General features: G+C 38.4%; 2 protein-coding genes across 2 annotated transcripts; one reads left to right on the top strand and one right to left on the bottom strand.

Annotated features, from left to right (window-relative positions):
• Window positions 1-399: 399 nt before the first annotated feature.
• Window positions 400-11,045, bottom strand: phf6 (PHD finger protein 6). Its single transcript, XM_077578977.1, has 11 exons — window positions 10,885-11,045; window positions 9,121-9,281; window positions 7,681-7,782; window positions 3,498-3,631; window positions 3,360-3,406; window positions 3,042-3,196; window positions 2,822-2,965; window positions 2,593-2,697; window positions 2,362-2,495; window positions 2,084-2,220; window positions 400-1,418 (listed from the first exon to the last, which is right to left on the bottom strand). The coding sequence occupies exons 2-10, from the start codon at window positions 9,250-9,252 to the stop codon at window positions 2,091-2,093; spliced, it is 1,083 nt and encodes a 360-aa protein (XP_077435103.1). The 5' UTR covers window positions 9,253-9,281; window positions 10,885-11,045; the 3' UTR covers window positions 400-1,418; window positions 2,084-2,090.
• A 2,425-nt stretch (window positions 11,046-13,470) lies between these two features.
• Window positions 13,471-20,031, top strand: cab39l1 (calcium binding protein 39, like 1). Its single transcript, XM_077578418.1, has 9 exons — window positions 13,471-13,804; window positions 14,173-14,312; window positions 14,396-14,560; window positions 14,692-14,810; window positions 15,537-15,705; window positions 15,799-15,858; window positions 15,933-15,998; window positions 16,081-16,224; window positions 17,202-20,031. Exons 2-9 carry the CDS (start codon window positions 14,196-14,198, stop codon window positions 17,391-17,393), a joined length of 1,032 nt encoding a protein of 343 aa, XP_077434544.1. The 5' UTR covers window positions 13,471-13,804; window positions 14,173-14,195; the 3' UTR covers window positions 17,394-20,031.
• Window positions 20,032-22,803: the final 2,772 nt, after the last annotated feature.

Genomic DNA, 22,803 nt, shown 5'->3' on the forward strand with positions numbered 1-22,803 from the left:
TTTGACTTACTGTCACCACAATGAGAAATTAAGAATATTTACCTAATTTATTTGTAACCAACCCCATAGCTGCCCCTCCATACACACAGACAGATCATGGACTGTGCCATGGGCTATGTCTTCCTGTTTATTTTTTGCGCTACTAGAATAAATCATAATTGCACATCCACTACAGTAGGTGGCAGCGATGCTCTCATTGAGTGCTGCAAGGAGCATTAGCACCTCTGCAGAGGTACTTATAATCAGTATTATTTGTCTATAAAATTGTAATAATGACCTATTTCAAGGTATTGGTACTGGTATCGGCCAGCCTTTCGCTGTTTTACTATCATGAACTAGAAATTTGAAAAATAGAAAACTGCACAATTCAAGTGTTGCACTGAATAATGAAAACAAATGTGCAAAAAGAAATCTGTGCATTTACATGAATTAAATGCACAAATTAATTTATTGAAAATACTAAAAAGGCAGAATGAATGTTCCATGTGAGCAAGATAAGCTTCAGTCAGGATCAAGAATGTAAAACTAAATTCACAAAGATACACAGTGACTTCATGATACTTTGGCTGGTGTGACATTCCTCTCTTGGAAGCGGAACACCGAGTTGCCAGCTATACGAGAAGTAAATCTTGCTTCTTTTTTTTTACACTCAAATAAGACCACGTTTTTCAGTAAACATGTAAAATACAAAAACATGTTCTATTTCCAAAAACGATTGGATACATTTGTAGAGATACATGTAACATCACACCAAACAAAGTCAAGCCAACTTTCCTGAAGAGCTGTGTACTGAGCTCTTTAGCGGCTAAACAGAAAAACAAGAATCCACCATCAAATGTGGACAAATGCAAGTGCATGCCAGTAAATCTTGGACTTGTGACCATCAGAAATCCACACATTCAAAATTACTCATGATGATTACACAGTAGCAAATGTATTACATATGAAGAAAGAAAGGCTAACATGAAGAGATTCTGAAAGATATGATTAAAAAAAGAAAGAAAAAAAGATAAAACTGCACAACTTGGTAGAGACTGGTGACAGATATTGCAGTAAGGGAAAAGGACGAATATGGGTTCACCATGTGTAGTAGTAGTCTGTGGGATGACAATTATAACTTCAGTCTATCCAGCTCTTATTCATGACAGTAGCACAAAAAGTTTAAGATATGTCCATAACTCTTTGTGAAAGTTATCCTTTGGCTTTTCACAATTCCGCAGGAGTCCATGCTCTGTAGGTACCACCAGTGCGTGAAAAGCTCATCTAGTCTCAATGCAGTGCATTCATTTATTTGGGAAGGCAAGGTGTTGAGGACAGTTTATGGGAAACGAAAGACCACAACGTTAAGAGTAGGGTGAGATTTTGTAGAAAAACGCATAGCTCTCCCACAAGGTTTGCTGTTTGCATTTCCATCGAACCTGCAAAATAGTCAAATCAACCAGGTTATTAACTAACTTGCTCACAAAAACGTATGATTACATTCTATCGTAAATGTTTTAAGTGTCCCAAAGACGTATTTATATATATATATATATATTTTTATGCTAGAGCATACATAAGGCTTTGATGCAGCCTCTGAACTGCATAAAACGGGTGAAGCAATGTTAGTAATTACAAAAACCTCCAGCAGGTGGCAGCAGAATATAAGAAATCAACCAGGGCCATGTTGCAAAAAGCTCGTTCCTCCACTGTTTTAAAAATATTTGTGAATAATGATGAAACTTAGCTACATTCTAATAATAATTGCTGCAAAACGGAAACAGACAGAAATATAAAAAAAAATTCCTGATGAAAGAACAGTCTCTAATCTTTAAGTCAAAATCCAGTAAAACAGCCGGGAGCAAAGGAGGTTGCTTCAGTGAAAATGGCTGGGAGTGAACGAGTTAAAAACACATTTTTAAATGTGCATTTGCAGAGCACAAAGATGTATTACAAAAGTGGTTAGTTATTTACTGATTTCTCCAAAACAAAAATCAGAATTGAGTTGCAGTGTGGACATAGCCAAAAGCTGTTTTTGAGAGAAAAATGGGCCATCCTGGCAAAGAAAACTTCCTTGAATGCTTTATGGACTTGAAATACTTACATTGTAACTAATTGCCATTCACTTGCATTGACGGTGTTCCTCCGTGGTCAATCGCTGCTCTTTCTCTACTGCGATTCTCTCGTTCTTCATCTTCCTCATCCCGCTCCTCATTGCCACTGTGGTTCTTACAATACAGTCTGAAATAACGGAGGAGTTGTAACTAACACAGAACAATACGAATGCGTACCCCACAAAGCTGCGGCTCAATAAAAGAATGGACTGTGCAAGCATTTGACTTGTACTAGACTAGAAATAAGACTGGTGAGAGTAGTGCTCACTTGTAGATTCCACGTGCCATGTTCTCAATGTACTTTGCTTTGTCCTGCAGACCGCAGTGATAGTGGTAAGTCTTCACACAAGCTTTGATCTCACATCCAATGGTTGCACCCAGCTGGGTGCAAAGTGTGCATTTCTTCAAATACAACAAGACAACCACAAATTCGCATTAGATGATAACAGGCAAATTCCAGAGCAATTGATCAAACGCTGGGTAGAGAAAATCTTTTAACCATTCTTTTCCCCCTCTTAATCTCTTGGATTACGGTTTTCACATCAAAGTTCCCGAATTCGGCGCGTGATGTGGTGGTCAGCTGAACTGTCCCAGACGAAAAAAGCTGTAAATCAAGAACAGAAGATTCAATATCACAGTACATTTGCAACACTTAAATTCATCGCAGCAACAGGTCTGTCCCCTTCTCCCGCTCCACACACATGCGCACTCGCTCGCACAGACCTTACCATGCATTTATAGTGAGCAGCCACTTTTTTGGAGTTATCGGTATGAAGCACACCCCTCGTTTCATTTTCTTCATCACCAGCATGGCAAAAGCCACAGCGCTGGCCGCTATCACCCGGACTGGCCCGAAGAGGCGACCTCTCCCTCTGCAACACACAGTAGACCACTGAGAGGCCAAATTCAATCAAGCCACACTGAAAATGTCTTTGTGCGCAGGCTTACGTGTGAGGAAGTCTCCTCGTCTGCAGCCTGTGAGGAAGTGGAGCGCGTGTCTTCTGATTGGCCACGAACCTTGGTTCTTCCTTTCTCAAACCTTCCTCTGCCCCTATTTTGTGGCGGCGAAGCGTCTGAGTCATTGGCCACGCCTTCCTCTTCATCTGAAAACAAACAAAACATCAGAGAGAAAGAAACCTTTATTTAAAAAAAAAAAATGCATCCATTTGAAGTTTTACTCATGTGAATGTTGTACAAGTGTAGGGAAAAGTGCATGGATCTGGCATGTTAAATAGAAAAATGTTATTACATTGTAGACAGATTTACCTTCAATGCCATCTCGAGAAGCGTCTCGATGTTTGCGGCAGTAAACTCTACAATTGGGAGCAAATAGTAGTTCAATAGTTTCATGAAAATATCCATTCTTCAGATGGTCTAATGGAGTCAAAAGGGAAAGTGACTTACAGGTAGGTTCCTTGTGACGCATTCTCTTTAACCTGGGCTTTGTCCTTTACAGCGCAGTAATAGTGGTAAGTCCTCCGGCACGTATTCACGTCACAGCCAATCGTAGCTCCCGGCCGGTGACATGACGAACACATCTGTAGCGGTATGTGGAGCTCTTATTATTATTTTCAAAATAAAAAACACATTTCTTTCATTTTACTAATGCCATTTTCATGGGCTTAAGTAATGTTAATGAAACGTTAGTCAGGTAATTATAGCGAGACAGCACCCCCAGTGGGCATGACTGTAATGTTGCAAGATTCAAACTACAATTTGTCTTTAAAAAAAAATGCCATAGTGAAAGAAACTAGTTGCTTAGGGGCCAGCAACCACACAGTTTCATCCTTTGATGCATTCAAAAACAACTACATGGTAATCTCCAAGGTAAACGACAGCACATTTTGTGATGCCAGTGATGATTTTATCTGACTTCAGGACATTTTTTCCCCATAGGAAAAAAAACCCCATCAGTTCTGTCATAAAACCTTCTTTAACTTTATTAACCAAGTGTTTTGTAGATATCTGAAATTGGCTGGCAACCAACCAGTCTAGGGTTTACCCTACCTCTAGCTCAGTGTCAGCTGTGAAAGTCTCGAGTTCACCCAAATATGGATGAATGGATGTTTTAACTGGAGATAAAAATACAGTACATGGAAAATTTCATATTTATCATGACCAATATTTTCACTGTTATTGCATTATCACACTTTAGTACTACTAAAACAAATTTGCAAATACTACTAACCCCCCACCCCAAAAACAAACAAACAGATAAACAGTATGCACCAAACACACTGTAACACCTTTTCAGTATAATAAAAAGACAAAATAAAAATCATCAATCCTACATTATGTTTTGACAATAGACATTGGAAATAGCAACAACCAAATAGAATGTAATTATATAGACCCCACAAAATATATTTTAAATGGCAAAGACAGCGGTGATATATTGCCACTCTCTTAAGTGTTAATATTTTGCCGGCCACCTCTGCTAAAATTGATCACATCCTTAGTTAAACTCAATCATTCAATTCTACCCCTGAAATGAAATTAGTAATAAACGTAATTAATGAGTGGAACATTAATTTGAGTAGTTAAATATTTGCCACAAAAAGTAAGGCTTTCCAATACAATTAGGTTTTGGTTGATGAACACATGAAATTCATAAAAAATGTTTATTTTTCATGTTGCTACAAACAATCATATTATTGCCATTTTTAACTGAGTGTAAGTTACCAGGACGCACACAAAAATGATTAAAAGCTGCATTTTGAGCAAACAACATTCACGAGGCTTAGACATGTCAATTTTAGTTGGCTATATTAACGCTTTTATTGGACTCAAGCACTTTATCCAGGTGTTAACCGTCCCTGCTTTGACGTTCCAGACTGAGCTACGCCTGCTACTCGAGGGCTTAAGTCAAGAATATTTAGACTTCAAACACAGAAAGGAATAAATCTAGACTCCTGTTGTAGTTTTATTCGTAAATTTACCACTTTTATCATTCATGTGCAAGCAGAGGTGCCATAAGGTGGGAGCAGGGAGTAGGGGATGATGTCAGTTTTAAGGGCATATGACTGAGTAGCCCTTGATACCGCAAATATATTTTTGGAAAATTTGCAGTATTGATGTGGAGGAAAGAGCCCAAATCAGATAGGCCGGGAGCCAGGTGCACTCCTCAAGATGTTTATTGTTACCTTTTTTGGGCTATGAATTCCTGTTATCTCATACCTTGGGCCATCACAAGTTGATAGGGACCACCCCCAACTCAGGGCCGTTTGGTCACAGGGGCCAAAAAAACACCCCTTTTGGGAAAAGCTACTGGAGAAATTTGACAAGGTACAGCAACTGCATAAATGGTCAGAAAACTCTAAAATTTTGCACAGAGTTTTCCTGACACATGGCAGAACTAGCAGGAAAATAATCATGGGCTTCCTGTATTTCAATTCTCAAATATCACCCTGAACATACCCTAAAAGATCAAAAAATGTCTCTCCGCCTCACAAATTACCATCAAAAGTGATCCATTTCAAACATTTTATTAAACATCTCACTGCCGCAAATGTATTTTAAAAATACAAAAAAATTCAATTTAAGTCCCAGATGAGCTTTCTATCTAGAACAAGATCCGGACATGGAATAAAAATGACTTGTGAACATTTCTTAACAATAGATAAACATTCTGTGTAGCCAAATGGAGAAATATCAAATAGAGTGCATCTTAACCATAAAATTGAACTCAGGCCCCGAGGACCGGATTCTGACACCTGTGGCTTTGGGGATTATGTCACCCTCAAACCATAGTGGTTCTAACTTGCACGAACATAAATATATTTTATTGAAATTGTATGTGAAAGTTAAACACAAAGTAGCACACAATATTGAAGTGAAACAAAGTGTCTATCTTGTTTCAAACTTGTTTTATAACTAAAAAACTGAAAAGTAGGGTGTGCAAAAGTATTCAGCCCCACCACCCCCCTATGTTGCAATTACAGCTTCAGGTCTTGGGGTGTGTCTCTAGCCAGTCGGGAGGCTGAAATGTTTGCCCATTCCTCCTTGCAAAACAGCTCCAGATCAGCTAGGTTCAGGCATGAAAACGGTTCAGGGGTGAAAAAGGTGAGAAGCACTTGGACCAAAATTTTCTCATTAATATTCGTCGGGCGCTCGTCAAACAGGTTGGGGGGGTGTGGTAGACGAAGTGATGGCAAATTTAAATGTTAAAAATTTTAATGCTGTCAAGAACAACTTTTTGCGAAAATTTGAACATCTTTGCTACATTTATTGGACTATGGATGGATGTTGAAAAAAACATTTTTAATAGAGCAGACCTTCCGCATTCAGCAGATAAGGCTCCACACCTTTCTTGCATCCAGTAAACAGTCAATATTCAGTCTCCTGGTTGTTATTATTAGTATAGCGAGCATTCAAGATAAAAAAAAAAAAAGTGGAACTTTACAAGGCATTTTTATTCATTGTCAGGATCTTGTACTTTTTTTTTTTTTAATCTCCTATTTGGTTCCCAGATTTTGTGTGATCATGTTTAATGTTGCGCCTTGATACCCTGGTCCACCTGGTGCTCTGGGGACATAACATTATTAATTTTTGATAGTATAGTACTACATAACCCATGTTTCAAATATTGTTTAAGATTGTACTTAGCTGCAGAAAAATAGCTTAATCCTATTTGGAATTGGAATTCTGGAATTTTCCGTTTTTTTCCAATTTAGGTACAGTGGAGTATTTTGGTCATAGCTTCTCTAATACTTAAGATAGAAAACTCATCTTGGACTTAAATTGAAGGTTATAAATGTGGGAAGTTTTTAATATACATTTGAGGCAGTGAGATGTATAATAAAATGTTTGAAATAGATCCCTTTTGATGGTAATTTGTCAGGCAGAGAGACATTTTTATTTTAATTTTTTTTTATCTTTTAGGGTATGTTGAGGGTGATATTTGAGAATTGAAATACAGGAAGCCTATGATTATTTTCCTGCTAATTCCCCCATGTGTCAGGATACATCGTGCAAAATGTTAGTTTTCTGACCATTTATGCAGTTGCTGTACCTTGACATTTGCAATGACACTATTTTGCCAGAAGCTTTTCCCAAAAGGGGTGTTTTTTGGGCCCCTATGACCAAAGGGCCCCAAGTTGGGGTGGTCCCTATCAACTTGTGATGGCCCAAGGTTTGAGATAACAGGAAATCATAGTAAAACAAAAAAAGTTAACAAAAAAAACATCCTGAGGAGTGGACCTGGGTCCCGGCCTAAGAGGGTTTTTTTTTTTTTCACAGGGCCACACATCTCTCTCTGAGTGCAACGTTTACACATATAACTACACGGTGGCGGTCAAATCAGCCAAAGGCGCCTTTTGCGCAAGCGAGATTCACTTATAGTCAGGATGCGCAGGGGCTGACGTCACCCACCCTGATTGGGCCATTTGCTTTTTTTCTCTCACAAACAATTCACAAAAATGCACAATACGACAATTAAAAGTCTTAAAACGAGTTAATTGTTTGACACTGGCTTCGCTGCACTATCATGATGTACAAGACACTAAGGTCTCACAAGGTATGTATGCTCTGTCCAACATCTCAACCACCTCAAACCACCTTTGTTAATGCTGTGTTAAAAATTACTCACCAGTTTGTTTCCTCTTTTGATTTCCTTCTTTACATCTTCAACAGAAAACCCTCCAATGTTTTCATTATCTGAGTGCGATGAGACCAGGGCAGAGGAGAAAAGCTAGGCCACAAACATGAGAAACAACATTATTTGTGCTTGTATCCACCATCAAAAGCAAAACAGCTCCCCAGTTCATATATTGTCAGTGACTTTATTAAAAACAATGACAGGAAAAATAAAGCTAAGACAACCTATTTGGACATATCACACTTATAGTAGAGACATACCATTTTTTCTCTATCTCTCTCTTCTTCTTTTTATCAAGAAGTGCAAAATAACTAAGTAGGTTTCCATCTAACCAGTGAAGACCAATCTGAGACAATGCCAAACCACATTCTACTCACATAACAAATGCTAAGAAAAAAAAAATGAAGTGATAACAAATTGGGTTTGGTCCAATGTTAAGTGAGTGTAGTTTTGTATAATCGGGAGATTAATTTGAGCATGTTTTCCTTTATCACATCCAAAATACCTGCTTGTAGCAGCTTTGTTAATTGGTGACTTGTTTGTGTTCAAAGTGCAGCGGGGTGCAGAAAATTGATATAAAAGCGTACCGCTTCCTACTCCACTTTTCACAATAAAATACATTACAAAATGACTTAAAATACAACCCCAAGGTGGTATTATGACCCGTTTTGGGATTTTTGATTATTTTGACCAAGCCATTTCAAAATAAAAATACTGCCCATGGGTTAATTAATAAGGTTCAATCTCGACTTTAGTTTTTTTGCTCTTTTGTGCCTGTTGTAGGTGGTGGTGTCTGCATGTGTGCACCACACTGCCCTTAAGAGACCAAGGCACGCACAGCAGGAACAGCACACTCAACAAAGTGAACAAGGCACACCACACGGATAGCAAAGACGTAACAATCACGTGATAACAAAATCATCATGAAATTCATGGCAACACTTTTAACCAGAACTATAATTTGTTTAAATGTCTGTTATTGTCAATAGCCATAAGCGTCAACTCTCTTTCTTTACACACACATATATATATATATATATATATATATATATATATATATATATTTTTTTTTTTTTTAAGTTTTAAATCCCATCAGTAATGGTAGCATCAATAATGATATTGTAATTTATCATTTATATCTCGGATCATAATCCACATAAGAATGAACCACATATTTTTCTGCACGGTACACAGTAGCTTTTACATTTACTAACATTCATATTCATCAAAAACATGTTTGCGAATCCAAGGTTAGAAAACATGTGTAAAAATAATTAATTAATAAATAAATAAATAAATTTACACAGTGACTGAATAAAAAACATAAAAGATTCCCTCTGGGCAGAATTATGCAATAATGTTGCCAAATGAGGGTGAACTTACTTTCTCGAGTCACATGCTACAAGTAAAAGACCACTGTGCTCTGCTCACCATGCACTTGTGATGGGCTGCCACCTTCTGGCTGTCAGACAATAGCAGCCGCCCGCACTCCTTTTCCCGGCTGGTTCGACAAAAGGCGCATTTAAGCAGGCGAGCCGCAGCACCTTTCCTCTGCCCAGACATGATCTGGAGCGCTGAGAGCGGATGACTTCCTAATGAAAATCAAACAATGGTAGTAAAAAAAACCAACTGGATTAGACAGATTTAAGACATGATACTCATCAGTAAAACTGCTTCAACCACAGTATGAGTTGATGAACTGAAGCCAGGGGAAAAGAGTCAAACATGCAACTGGAAGTAGAAACCAACTAGAATACGAAACTATAAAAAGCGATGAAAGAACGCAAAATTGGAGTGTTGCATCCAAAAGACAGACTTGAGATGTTTGTGGTCCACACAGATGCTGAATCATCACTTCTTCCATAACAGACATCACGTAGTACATTTGTGACATATAATTAAGTATGAATAAAAAAAATTGTCAAATTACTAAATAAGAAAAATTGCTTGTGTATAATGGCAGTGGTAGTTTATTCTATCGGCACAGCAGAGGCCTGTGAATGCAACATCAGTGGTCACTATAAGTGTAACTATGTTAGATTAGGCAAAATCAGGATCAAACCAATTATATCTTATACACAGTGTACATGATGACTACCTGCGCTGCGCATATACATTTCAGAAATGATGCAATACACTGTGCTGACACTATCTTCTCGGTATTTATGTGCACTGTATATGTACCAAATCTGACTCATTTTTTGCATCCATTCTCAGTAAAAAATATGATTCTATGGAAAATGGGCCATTCTAGAACAGGGTACCCTTTAAAAATAGATATTTTTTGTAAACATTACGTGATTAATTTTACTATTTTAAAACATTCATATTTAATTATAGATTAACATTACATGTTAATTTGACATTTATGTGAAAATTAAAACCACTTCTGCCAACAAGGGTCATCTCAACCTCTAAATGTGTGCATTATTTTCAGGGATGGTGTGATTAAAAAGCTGCTCAGCGGCCTCGATGAATGTAATAGACGGGAACATTTCAAGATGAGACTCAATAATAACGTCAAAATAAGTGTTTTGTTTTTTCTTAAGACAAACAATGTACTGCGACGCCTAGAACGAGCCATTACTGCCATGATAGCAGAGCCACCATCGCCTCACTGCGGCGGCTACATCGGTGTGTAAACACAATAAGCCCATGTAAACGACATTTAAATAAGTCTTATTACAAAGTCAACTGTTCGCCAAACAATCCTCATAAATGAACATTTCAACATATTGTACGGCGAACAATGTGAGGAATGGCTGCTGCTCATGAAACGAGGAAACTCCCCCAGATTTCTCCCCACAAAGTTTTGAATTAAAGGGGGTGTGTATCTCCTTCTCCGACAAACTAGCTATAAACTGGTGATTTTTTTGGAACTGGGAACGTTTCAACGCCTCGAAATGTTTCACAAGGCCCCAGTTTAAAAAATAAAAAGGCCAAGGTCTGAAAAGAGGACTTTTTGTTTCGGTGGTGGTGGGAAGCGGAAAAGCAGCGAATATTTCCCTTTAAATGAGGGATATTGTCATGACAGGCGCGGGTCTTTGCAAACCGCTTCGAAAGCAAAGAGCGCCATACGTGATGTATCCCTGAGAAGAGAGCAGCTTGGCTTGAGCGCCAGCACAACGGCCTCGAACCACAGCAGGCCACGGAACACGCTGGCTGTCTCGCGAGCCCGCGATACAAAAATCTTACCTGACAACTATTATCTTACGGCGCCAAGATGTTAAATAAGGAAAGTGTGGCGAGTGGTGACTGAATTTTCCCCGTCCTTCTCAAGTGATCGTGTGCTTTCCTCACTCAACTACGGTTAAGCTAGCTACCAAGGCCTTACACTCGCTACTTCCGGATGTGAGTTTCAGAATAAAAGTATCGGTGACGATTTGCATTCTGGTCTCTGGAGATGTGAAAATGTGATTTCGCACACAACGCGGATGCAAGACACTTTATCGTTACAGTACGTTGTATGTGAAACCATAGTCACTGCAGGGAACCATACATTCATGTTGAAATCATAATCTTACACCAAGTTGATTAACTTTAATGGGGAGTAGCAAACTGTATACAGGTTAATTATGGTAAAAACTTCTCATTTATTTCAGTTGTTAAATTCAATTAATAGAATTCATAAATTAAAAAGATCAGTGGCAAGCTGTGCATTTGGTACCTGGGCCTTCAGAAGGGTCACATAACCGATAAACCACCCCTTAATACCAACAACATCATATCATAATCACATCACATACTTATGCTTCTTAATGAATTTATTTCATTTTATTTTTCGCATTTATTAACTTCTTACGGCCTGACTAAAGGTTTAATTCACAACTATTTTTTTGGTCCAGTGGTGCAACATGAAACATGAATGGTAATAATAGAAATTAAATATAAATAGACTAAGAAAAAAAAACATACAATGAGCAAAATATATCAAGTGTAGGTGTGAAGTTTTAAGTGATACAGGTTTATTTTGCATTCATAAGTCTGAAGATTATGTTCATGCAAGAGACTACAGTCTGCATGAACCTCCTTTCTGAGGGCAGAGGGTTGAACAATGTGACCGAGGTGTGTGGGGTCAGTCGTAATCCAACCTCCACATCTCCAGGTCCTGGAGATGTAGTCATTCCTGAATGGCAGTTTACAGCCGATCGATCGTCTTCTTAGCAGCACGCGTAGTGCTCTGCCATCTGTGCCTATCCCGAGCAGTGGCACCAGCGTACCACATGGTGATGGAGGACGTGAGGATGGACTCAATGATGGCCGTGTCGAACTGCACCAACATGGCTGGCAGTTTGAGTTTCCTCAGCTGCTGTAGGAAGAACGTTCTCAGCTGAGACTTTTAGAAGAATGAGCTGATGGCCAGCTCCAACTTGACTTGAGGATGGTTGTGCCCAGGGGGAAGTGGCACCATGGGGTTGTGACCTTCCTGAAATCCATGTTCATCTCCTTAGTTTTCTTGGTATATACAACCCAGTACTCCTCCTTCCTGTATGGCAGACTCATTACCTATGAGGGTTGTGTTGTCCACAAACTTGATCAGTTTTACGGACTGACGGCTGGAGGTGCAGTAAGTGATGTAGTATAGAGAGAAGAGCCAGTGGGAAAGTATACACAGCTCTGAGGAGCTCTGGTACTGATGGTCTTTGTGTCCGAGACAGTCTTCTTTGAAGCAGGCTAGCACATGGCATGACTCCAGTGAGGTGTTCAAAATACCAGAGAAGAAATGAGCCATCTTATTTGCACAGTATTTTAGGGTATACGGGGAATTGTCCAAATCGGGGACTTTGTGGTGGTGCAGCGGCAGCCGTCTAAACGTTTTGCACACATCCTTCTCGTGGATTGACAAAGTTTAGTTATCGTTTTATTTGTTTACACTTGTTACATTTATGCCAGTTTTTCAAAAATGTTGGTTTCTTTTTGTATTGGATTCCCTGAATGCATGATTGTACATGAAAAAACAACAAGTTTTAAATATTTGATAATATTTTTTGTGTAGTGATAGATAGCCTTGAACAGCAGGCTACGTAAAAAAAAATAAAAAATACAGAAAAGAAGTACAATGAATCAAGAACTTTGTTCTAATTTTTGTACAGCGGTTTCTGAACAGTACCTGGAAAATTATTTGTTTTCTGGTGGTCATTTTGTGCACTCTGTTTAAGAAAGAAACTCCAGACATGAGTAAATGGGTAAAAAGCACTACAGAGTATTTAGAACAGTAAGGTTTACCCTAATTATTCCCTGGCATTTCACTATTTCATAATAATAATAATAATAATAATATAGCAAACATCATAGAAACACTTAATTAGAGATCGTGAAAATTAATTGAGATTTAGCAGTTTGATGATGCTCCTACTTTAATGGCCCTGTATTTTTGGTATTAGGTTGATTCCACAATAATATGCGGTATTTTCTTCTTTGATTAAAAAATATAGCTTTATAAATAAATAAACAAACAAACAAATAAATAAATAAATGTTAGCAGGTTAAAAAATATGCAGTATCACACACCACACCTACTACAACTGTTATGTACTCGTTTAACCAGACAATCGGATTTAGATGTACTTAATTTCTATTATAGCCCATTACTGTTACATTAGTGATGAATTCATCCGCCCAAACAAAACGAAGTAATTCATAAAAACAAACTTTCGTAAAAAGGGGGCGGTTCCAGAAATCTACCGTACTCTTAACACGATTGGCTAAAATCGATGTCAGTCACTGAATGGGCAAAACATGCCCCCCGGCAAGAGGAGAGGGGAGAGGGGAGAGGGGAGAGAGGAGAGGACGAGGGTTGCAACTGCACACTAGACAACAGGGAAATGAAGTTGTCAGTCAGGCCAGCCATCTCCTTTAAACTAGGCAGCTAGCTAGTTAGGTGACAGCCGGTCAAGAGTAGCGAGGTTTACAGAAATTAGCACCGCTACTATGGTCGTCCATCAGAGAATATTGTAGCCGCATTTTGTAACGAGTCGAGCATATAAAGCTAGTGATCTGAGATAAGGTTACATTTAAACGCAAACTAACAGTGAGAAAAGGAAAGTAAGAACAACTGTTAGCCTACTAGCTAACGTTTAGCCACCAGGCTTCCTCCAACTTTCGCATTTGGTCGGTAAGTTTTGACACTTGAGAATCTTTAATCCGTGTTTGGTATGTTGGTTGTCGTGTTCACTCTCCGCGTAGTTTTGGAGATTGCTCGTTACTTGCCACTAGGTCACAAGCTAGCTAAACTTTGGCGACGAACATTGCTGTAGTTCTGACGTTTGAGTCGACACCCGCGACAACTGTTTTAACTTTTAAGAAGTTAAGTTCCAGATGAAGTTTATGTCGTCGCTTGCTAGATGTGTTGATCTGGTCTTAGCCATTGTCGATTTACCACTAAAATCAGCTAACCTACTGTCGCCGTGGCCTTATTTCCTCAGGTGTGCGTTTTGCAACCATTTCCTGATGTTCGTCACAATTGTATTTCTATTCTGACAGGGCTTGGATCATCTCATTCAGTCATGCCTTTTCCTTTCGGAAAGTCTCAGAAGAGTCCAGCAGAAATTGTGAGGAGTTTGAAGGAGAATGTGGCATATATGGAAAAGCTGGACGCTGGGGAAAGTAAAAAGTGTGAAAAGGTGATAGTTGGGAAATAAAAAAAACATTTGAATTGTTTTGACTTGGAAATTAATGTCTCTTAATTTAACTGTGCACTTCTCAGGTGGCAGAGGAAGCTTCAAAAAATCTAGCTTCCCTGAAGGAGGTACTTTGTGGGACAGGTGATAAGGAGCCTCAGACCGAAGCGGTGGCTCAGCTTGCACAGGAGCTGTACAACACCAACCTTCTCATCTCACTCATTGCTAATTTGCAAAGGATCGACTTTGAGGTAGGGGGCATGCACCCATTGCTTTACTGTGTCCACAAAAAGTATTGTTTTGTGAGCGATAAATCAGAAATGCCAACATGTATCTCAACCAAGCCGCACAACCAAGTTATTATTAATTTATTTTTGCACAGGGGAAGAAGGATGTGGTTCATCTGTTCAGTAATATCGTGAGACGGCAGATTGGCACACGTACTCCGACGGTAGAATACATCTCTACACACCAACAGATTCTCTTCATGCTTTTAAAAGGGTAAGTCCCTCTTGTTTGATTCACATCAGAAACAAGAGTGTTAAGAGTAGTTTAGCCAGTTATATTCACACCATGATAATGTTTCTGACACGATGACTTGCCTTGCAAATTTTAAAGCTATGCTAAAGAATATGTTCCAACAACTCCCAGAGAGCGAGCTTGAACTTGTTCATTTACTTGTGCGTTCGACATGTAATTGAAAAGAATGATTGTCAAATGTTAGTTTTATAACTGTAAAACTCAAACTCAAATAAGGCCATCTTGATTGTAAAAACGGTTGTGCATTGTGGATTTCCAATTTATATTGAGTTAGTCAGCTGAGGCTACTGTCTTTGTATGACCTCAATCAAATAATGCAGTATTATAAGACTGGCTAATAATAACCCATGCTGTCAATTGCCATATTCATTTGCATGCATTTAATGATCATCACTCTTCCTCCCTGGTATGCTTCTATCGTAGAATCCCAAATATGACGAAGAACATGCAAAACATGTTAAAATAATCCTTAGATATTATGGTGCAGAAGAGTTGCTGAAGTCCACGAGGTGTGCTGACATCCAATCAGCGGTTTGACTTTTTGCGGTTTTGTGAGAATTTACTGTAGAGTGGAATTATGCATTGCACATTATTGGTTTGATTCCCAGAATAAATAAGGCTATTGCAGGTATGATATTGTGCAGATGGAAACGACTAGACCTGACTTGTTTGTCTCCATCTGTCCAGATATGAGAGTGCAGAAGTGGCTCTGAACTGCGGAATGATGCTGCGAGAATGTCTACGCCATGAGCCCTTAGCTAGGACGATCCTCTTCTCTGAAGAGTTCTACTGTTTCTTCCGATATGTGGAGCTCTCCACCTTTGACATCGCATCAGATGCATTTGCATCATTCAAGGTAATGTTACGACAGTTAAAAAAAAAATATATATATCCTGTCTGTTAAGCATTATATTGCAGTTCCTTTAACAACTTGATTTTCCGCTGGCAGGATCTTCTCACGAGGCATAAGCTTATGTGCGCTGACTTCTTGGAGAACAATTATGACCGGGTAAAGGCTCACATTTCCACCACAGAAATAACATTGTGACTTGATCTAATATTCCTTTAAAAAATGTCTGCAAGGTGTTTACAGAATACGAGAAGCTCCTGCATTCTGACAATTACGTCACCAAACGACAGTCTTTAAAGGTACTGCCTTCACAACTGTAACATGAATCAAAGCAGTGTCAATATTTGCCCCTACAAATTACGACTGGAAACGCATTTTCAGCTCCTGGGTGAACTTTTGCTGGATAGACACAACTTCACAGTGATGACAAAGTACATCAGCCGAGCAGAGAACTTAAAGCTGATGATGAACATGCTAAGAGATAACAGTCGCAACATCCAGTTTGAAGCATTCCATGTTTTTAAGGTGAGAGTAACTTTTTTCTTTTTCAGCTTGTATGAGAAATTCTATGGTTGGTATTTTTCTCTGATGCAGCAATGAGTGATGTGTGTCTTTTATTTACAGAAAAGGGCAAGTGATCAGTTAAGATTAATAGTAACAGGAGTAAACATGTATGGACTTATGCCCAACGACATCAAACATTCCTTGTTGTAGTGTTAATTTTATCAGTTTAAAATTTAGTCTCAGTTTTGGTCCAGCTATAATCACGCTTGTTAGGCAACCTCATCCAGTTTTTACTTAGGCAACTTTTAGTCGACTATAAATCTAGCATTTTAGTCTATATTTTAGTCCATGAAAACATAATTTTATTTGGCTATTTTTAGTTTTAAAAAACTGTCTAAGTTTTTGTCAGGACAATCATTTTGGATCTAAAACTATTTCACATAAAAAAATTCTCATCTTTTCGATGAAAAACAACTTCACACACAATTACAGTATATCAACAAGTGGCTACTATGGCGCTATGCTACGAGCTAGTAAATTAGCCAGCATTAGTTAGCGGTCGGATTAGCATTATTGTTGGAACGTTACATCCGTTGGATTAATGTTACGTTCTAACTATAATTTAGTTTAAAAAAAAAATCTTTCACTGTGAATCCACCTCCTGTCTGTTGCATGTGTTTGTGCATGTTGCACTCGTTAGCTGCAGATTTGAAAGGGTGTGTGTCACATGACGGTGACAGATTAGCAGAGACAGGACAGGATTTTGCAAAATTTCGTCTTTGTTCATGAAATAAAATGTCCATGGATTTTAGTTGAGTTTTTATTAAGTGAAGTACATTTTCGTCTCACCTTCATTAGTCGATGAAAATGCACACTGACTTATTGTTTATTAATGAGGGTTTTAGTCTAGTCTAGTTTTTGTCTGGTGAAATATGTGTGTTGACGAAAATATTTTTGTTTAGTCTTCAAAATGAACACTACTCTGTTGGATGTCGCAGGTATTTGTTGCAAACCCCAACAAGACTCAACCAGTGCTGGACATCCTGCTGAAGAACCAAACCAAGCTGGTGGAGTTCCTGAGCCACTTCCAGACAGACCGGTCAGAGGACGAGCAGTTTTGCGACGAGAAAAACTATCTGGTCAAGCAGATCCGTGACCTGAAGAAGCCCACAGCCCTTGAGGAAGCTTGAGGCCGCAGGATGGAATGCTCCAGAATCGGTAGATGCAGTTGTGGCGGCCAGCGTCTTAAGACATGCTTTTTTAAAGGTTTAGCGTTCATTACACAATATAGGAAGAACGTAAAGGTGACTTCCGTCTGCTTTTAGTTTGGATGGGATTTCCGTACAGCAACCTAAGTGGGCCAAGAACTCTTATATAAACCGTAGTGCTTCTTCTGTGTTGAAATGTCCATTTAACGTCGGGCCTTAAACTGTTTCTTTGACACATTTTTGCCAGCACAGACCTTAGAATGACCACATCACTCTATTGGTAAAATGAGCTCCGGCAAGATAATGACAGAAACTGTTGACTGAAAAACTGAGGGGGACGTTTGATTTTCCAATATGATCTCATCTGACCCCTCTCGTGACAGATCTGATTCATTGCCTTGTTGTTTATTTTCTCTTTTATTGGAGTATTTAAACAATGTCGAAACGCAGCTTTGGCATGTGGATCATACTAATAACCACGTTTGCACATTGTCGTTCCTAGTGCCTAAAAACGTTGTTTTTAGACCTTTGTCTGCATTTTGCGCTCACAGAGATTAGCGACAAAGTTACCAATGCATTTGCAAGCACAGCAAGAGAAAATCAAAACGTATGAGGAATTAATTGATTGTGAGGTGGTTTCAGCCAGCTCACATGTCTGAAATAGAAACGAGGCATCAGATAGTGCTGCGGGGTAGCAGCCATCACTGGCCCATCAACACAATGTATCAATTGATCTCACTGGGAGGACTCGGTTCCAACCTCGCATTGTCATGTACATTGTATTAGGGCCACACTAAAAAGAAAAAATACTATTGCTGTTAGAATCAAGCCATGCAATTCTGAGAATACAGTTGGAAATATTTTCTGAATAAACTAAAAACATTACTTGAGTTAAGTCAGAATTTTAAAAATAGAATGTCACATCAGTACAAGTTTTAATGAGTTTTAAAAGCTATTCTACAATATCGTGCCACATCAATGCTATTGCCATTAGGAGCATTTTACAGTAACTTTTTGTTGGGTTTGTTCAATCAACCCCATATGTTATGACAAAAATATTACCTTGTAATAAAATGGCAAGTTTCCAGCATCTGTTCTCAGACCGAGATTTAATCTTTTAAGGGAATTTTGACATGACCTCGTTCAAATTACAGCTTGAATCTTATTTTATTTTCTTCTATATTCCAACTTTATTCCTATAACATTCCAACATAAATCTGGTTACATTTTCCCTTGTAGATTACCAATGTATTTTTCCCCAGTGTGGCCCTAATACTTTTCATATATCCTCTTTCAAACAATGATTAACAAAATTACTTCTCAGACACGACTGATCGCGGGAGAATGTGGAAAATTAAGATAACATTAATCCGCTGCTACTGCAAGGGCATAAGTATATATATATATATAGAGAGAGAGAGAGTAGACACACATAATAGTAGTCATACCAAAGTCTGTTTTCTCCATAAATTAACATTAAGATTACATTTTTCAAAAAAGGCTTGCCTTGTTGTATAATCTTTGCTTAATTCAGAAAAAAAATGAGACTTGAATAAATTTAATATAAAAATAAAATCATGTTTTGTTTTAAATATTTAACTTTGATTATTTGGCACAAAACAAATGTTGACAGGGTCAAATGTTTTTGTGATGCTTGATATATATATATAAAAAAAAAAAGATTATAATATTGCGTTTGTTCCACTATGATGCACTTTTGAAGCATCATTTAATCAAGAGGGACAATGTTACGATAATAAGTGGTGAATATATTAATTTCCTCGCTTTCATTTCATTTGGTTTGGTGTATCTGCTTTACTTCAGCCATTGGGACGAAAATGTTAAATTTCAGGATGAACTGTTATTTCAATGTTAGTGGTTTGTATGCATGCATTATGTGATCTGATCTCTATACATGGTCAAACTTGAACAGGGTTTTTCTTTGTGGAAAACATTTAGAAACTATTTCATTGGGTGGCGCCACATGTATGTTACTTCATAATGAATTACAGTGTGGGACCTAATGGTGAATGATGCCTTATTTAAAGATGTTAAATGGATTGTAGCGGCCATGTTCATTTCAATAAGTCTACATTTTTAAACCAAAGCCTTTGTAATAGGGGGGACATGTTATATTGATTTGAGTCGAATGTACATTGTTCATAATTATTAGTTCAAATACACCCAAATGGGATATATTCTCCTTTAGTGTCAATTTTAAACAATACAATATATATACACAGTAGGTATCTCGCTCTCTGTTATACAGCTACTTTACCTAGAGGGAGCTCCATGTATTATTTGGCACCTTGTTTATATTGTGCTAGAAAACATTTCATGTTTATAGGATCCTACCTCCAGTTGTGACTATAGACAGTAAATCACTGGCAAGATAATGACATTAAGTCCCTATTTTTTTTAGACTATAGAGCACAAAACAATATACTGTATAGCCTTATAATTAGGGATTTAACTGTATATTTCCTTATTCTGGTCGCTTTTGATGCCTTCCCCTCTTATTTAAACATGAGCTGACTGACTTTTGAGCTGAGTTTGCTGTACATACATTTATAAAGAAAAGTGTGAAAGCATTCAAATTAAATAAACTTTGGCAATTTAACTGCATGTGATTTGCAGATTGTTTCAGATTCACAAAAGTCTTCTGGGTCATTTGCTTGGAAATAATAAAACACTGTTACTATGCATTCATTTTTAACATACATGCATGACTTTAATGTTCAGTATCATGTAACACAAATAGGAATATTTGATACCACTTTTTTTTTTTTTTTACTGATACCATTATGAGTACTCATCTTTCGAATAGTCAATGTACCGATACCACTAGTACTTTTGATACAGAAAATTTCCTCCAAACAACGACGGATACATTTAAAGAAACACCTATATATCCCAATATAACATTCTCCTTAAAATTGCATGAAATTGATGGCATATTTCTACTTTCTGATCATAAAACGGCCACAAGAGGGCAGCCGATGCTGGTATCGTGCGCTGTCGCAAGAATGATAACTTGAAATATAAAGCCGGGTTTCCAGGCTCACCCAACTCTAGACATAAACCTATAGAATCATCCACATGTTGACTGTCTATATGTGAACAGTTAAAATAAGAGCCCAGTTTCTCAAGTGCACCCCAGTTGCCGTAACCTCAACAATGCTGCACATTTTGTTCGAGCATTACAGTGATGTTCAAGTAAATTAATCTTGTATTGGGTGGGACGGCATGGGTCAGTGGTAGACTGGTCGTCTCCCAACCCAGAGGTTGTGGGTTCGATCCCATGCCATTGAGACCATGTCGATGTATCCTTGAGAAAGATTCAGAACTCTCAGTTGCTCGTGATGTTGCGTCATCAGTAGTTGAATGTAAAGCGCTTTGAGGGCCTTGCAAGGTGGCAAACCACTATATAAATGAAGTACCATTTACCAAAATGTGTTGGACACTTTACAGAGATCAGTCCACACCTGTGTGCTATAAAAAAAATAAAAATAAAAATCGACCAATCTAAGGTGTTTAAAGTGGCTTTCTCTCTCTGATGATGCAGTTAATGGTGAAGTGTACCATATTTGGGGAGTCTCCGGAAAAGTGATCCTTTTGGAAGTAAAAGATTCCGCCTGATGCCAGCAAAGATTATTTCAAACACCTAACACTAAATTTGGCATAAATTAAACTTGGTAAATCCATCTGTCCGTCAATTTTCTGAACTGTTTATCCTCAATACGGTTGTGGCAAAAATGTCATTTAAAAGACTACAGGGCACATGCAAGCCTCACATTCATTCTAATAATAACTATTTAGATTCTTGAGTTAACCTAACATTTATGTTTTTTTTTAATTTGGGGAGGAAGCAAAACTGGGAAGAACATGCAAACTCCACACATATAGGCCCGAACCTCAGACCTGTGATGTATAGGCCTACATGCTAACTTCTACTTCACTGTGCTGCCAGTTTGTTTGTTCTTTTTGTGAAAAGACTTAAAACAATAAACAAAATGGAAACCCTCCAAATGGATACAGCCTCATTTTCTCAGGTAACATTTCCATGGAAAGTTTATCATCATTTTCCAGATATTGACTAGAGTTACTCATGATTTAGCAATTGTTTCCCCCTCTTTAATGCAACCTAAATCAACAGCATGTTGCCTTATAATGCCCAGATCTACACTATTGGGAAACCAATGTAATTTCAAGTGTTAGATTTATTTATGCCATCACAATTTTTACAGTCTAATGAATTTTGTTCTGTATGTCATTGAGGATTTGCGTCAATTGTCCTTCTTGTTTACCCAGCATATTTACTTCAGTTCAAGAAGCAGCCACATCCTCTTTGGTTCGTGTCAGCCCTGTTCCAAACACTGGTGGGAGGTAACCAACATAAAGACTGTTGTCTCTTATCTCTAAGCACTTTTTTTTTAATGAATACTTTTTACAACTGAAATATCAATCCTGAATACTAAGTTTTGAGTGGTTCCACAAGCAAAATAGTCCCTAATTATTAAACCACCTCACATTCATGCAATGCAACTTGGAGTGTCTGCAGGTTAATATAACACGTGTAGTTAACATTAATAATTGTTGCAAATGCCAAAATCATTAATAAATACAGTATGGGCGTTTGGTGTTCCCATAAGCCACGTCGTTTCCAGGCTGCACAAGTAGAAAACATGCAGGATGGGAATGTAGGTCAAAGTTCGACCCGGGAAGAAGGCAAGTTAGGCAACGCTGGTTCCCACAATAATGTAAGGGGGAAGGGAAGGGAAGGGAGGGTGTTGCACCGGGCTGCTAACGGCTCGTGGAGGGACAAGAACTAAGAACTAATGATGAACACGTTTTTTTTTGGGAGGGGGGGATTTGTGTGTAAATGAGGCGGGCTCCTGCAGACCGAGCAGAAGGGTATGTGGGGGCAGGGTTTACAAGGGTTAGAGGTCACAAGCCTCTCCTGGGCTGCTGCTTTAACCAACACACAGATCAATGTAGACACATTGGCGGAATAAAGCTAAATCGCTGTTGGGTATTTATTTTAAAATGCTCTTTGTTGCCACATCCCCCCCCCCCCCCCCCCCGTTTAAAAAAAAAGAAGGGAAAAAAATGTATTTTGGTGAGCATTTACACCCACGAAGATTGCTTAGCGCGTCCACCCCGCCCCCACAAACAAGAAAAGCTACTATAAGATGCTCTCACCGATTTCATGCATGACAAAACGTTTTGTTTGTGCCAAAAAGGGCCGCGCAGGATGCAACATCTGCGGCCAAGGGTGAGTGGAGTGGACTCGCTAGTTGCTCTGTACGATGGACCACGCTTGCCTTCATTCTTTTCCACACTCAGTGCAACCAACTCAAGGTAGGCTGCTCTTTTATTCTCACGCGTGTCC

The sequence above is a fragment of the Vanacampus margaritifer genome, chromosome 10, assembly GCF_051991255.1.
Source record: "Vanacampus margaritifer isolate UIUO_Vmar chromosome 10, RoL_Vmar_1.0, whole genome shotgun sequence".
Classification (NCBI taxonomy): Eukaryota; Metazoa; Chordata; class Actinopteri; order Syngnathiformes; family Syngnathidae; genus Vanacampus; species Vanacampus margaritifer.

What these genes read in the sequence shown, in the direction of transcription:
- phf6 (XM_077578977.1), bottom strand. Translation starts at nt 9,252, where the DNA reads ATGTCTGGGCAGAGGAAAGGTGCTGCGGCTCGCCTGCTTAAATGCGCC. An exon ending in CAGCCCATCACAAGTGCATG is followed by an intron (nt 7,783 to 9,120) that starts GTGAGCAGAGCA and finishes TTTGTGGCCTAG; the next exon opens with CTTTTCTCCTCTGCCCTGGT. An exon ending in TTCTCGAGATGGCATTGAAG is followed by an intron (nt 3,197 to 3,359) that starts GTAAATCTGTCT and finishes GTTTGTTTTCAG; the next exon opens with ATGAAGAGGAAGGCGTGGCC.
- cab39l1 (XM_077578418.1), top strand. Translation starts at nt 14,196, where the DNA reads ATGCCTTTTCCTTTCGGAAAGTCTCAGAAGAGTCCAGCAGAAATTGTG. An exon ending in AAAGTAAAAAGTGTGAAAAG is followed by an intron (nt 14,313 to 14,395) that starts GTGATAGTTGGG and finishes TGCACTTCTCAG; the next exon opens with GTGGCAGAGGAAGCTTCAAA. An exon ending in TGCAAAGGATCGACTTTGAG is followed by an intron (nt 14,561 to 14,691) that starts GTAGGGGGCATG and finishes ATTTTTGCACAG; the next exon opens with GGGAAGAAGGATGTGGTTCA.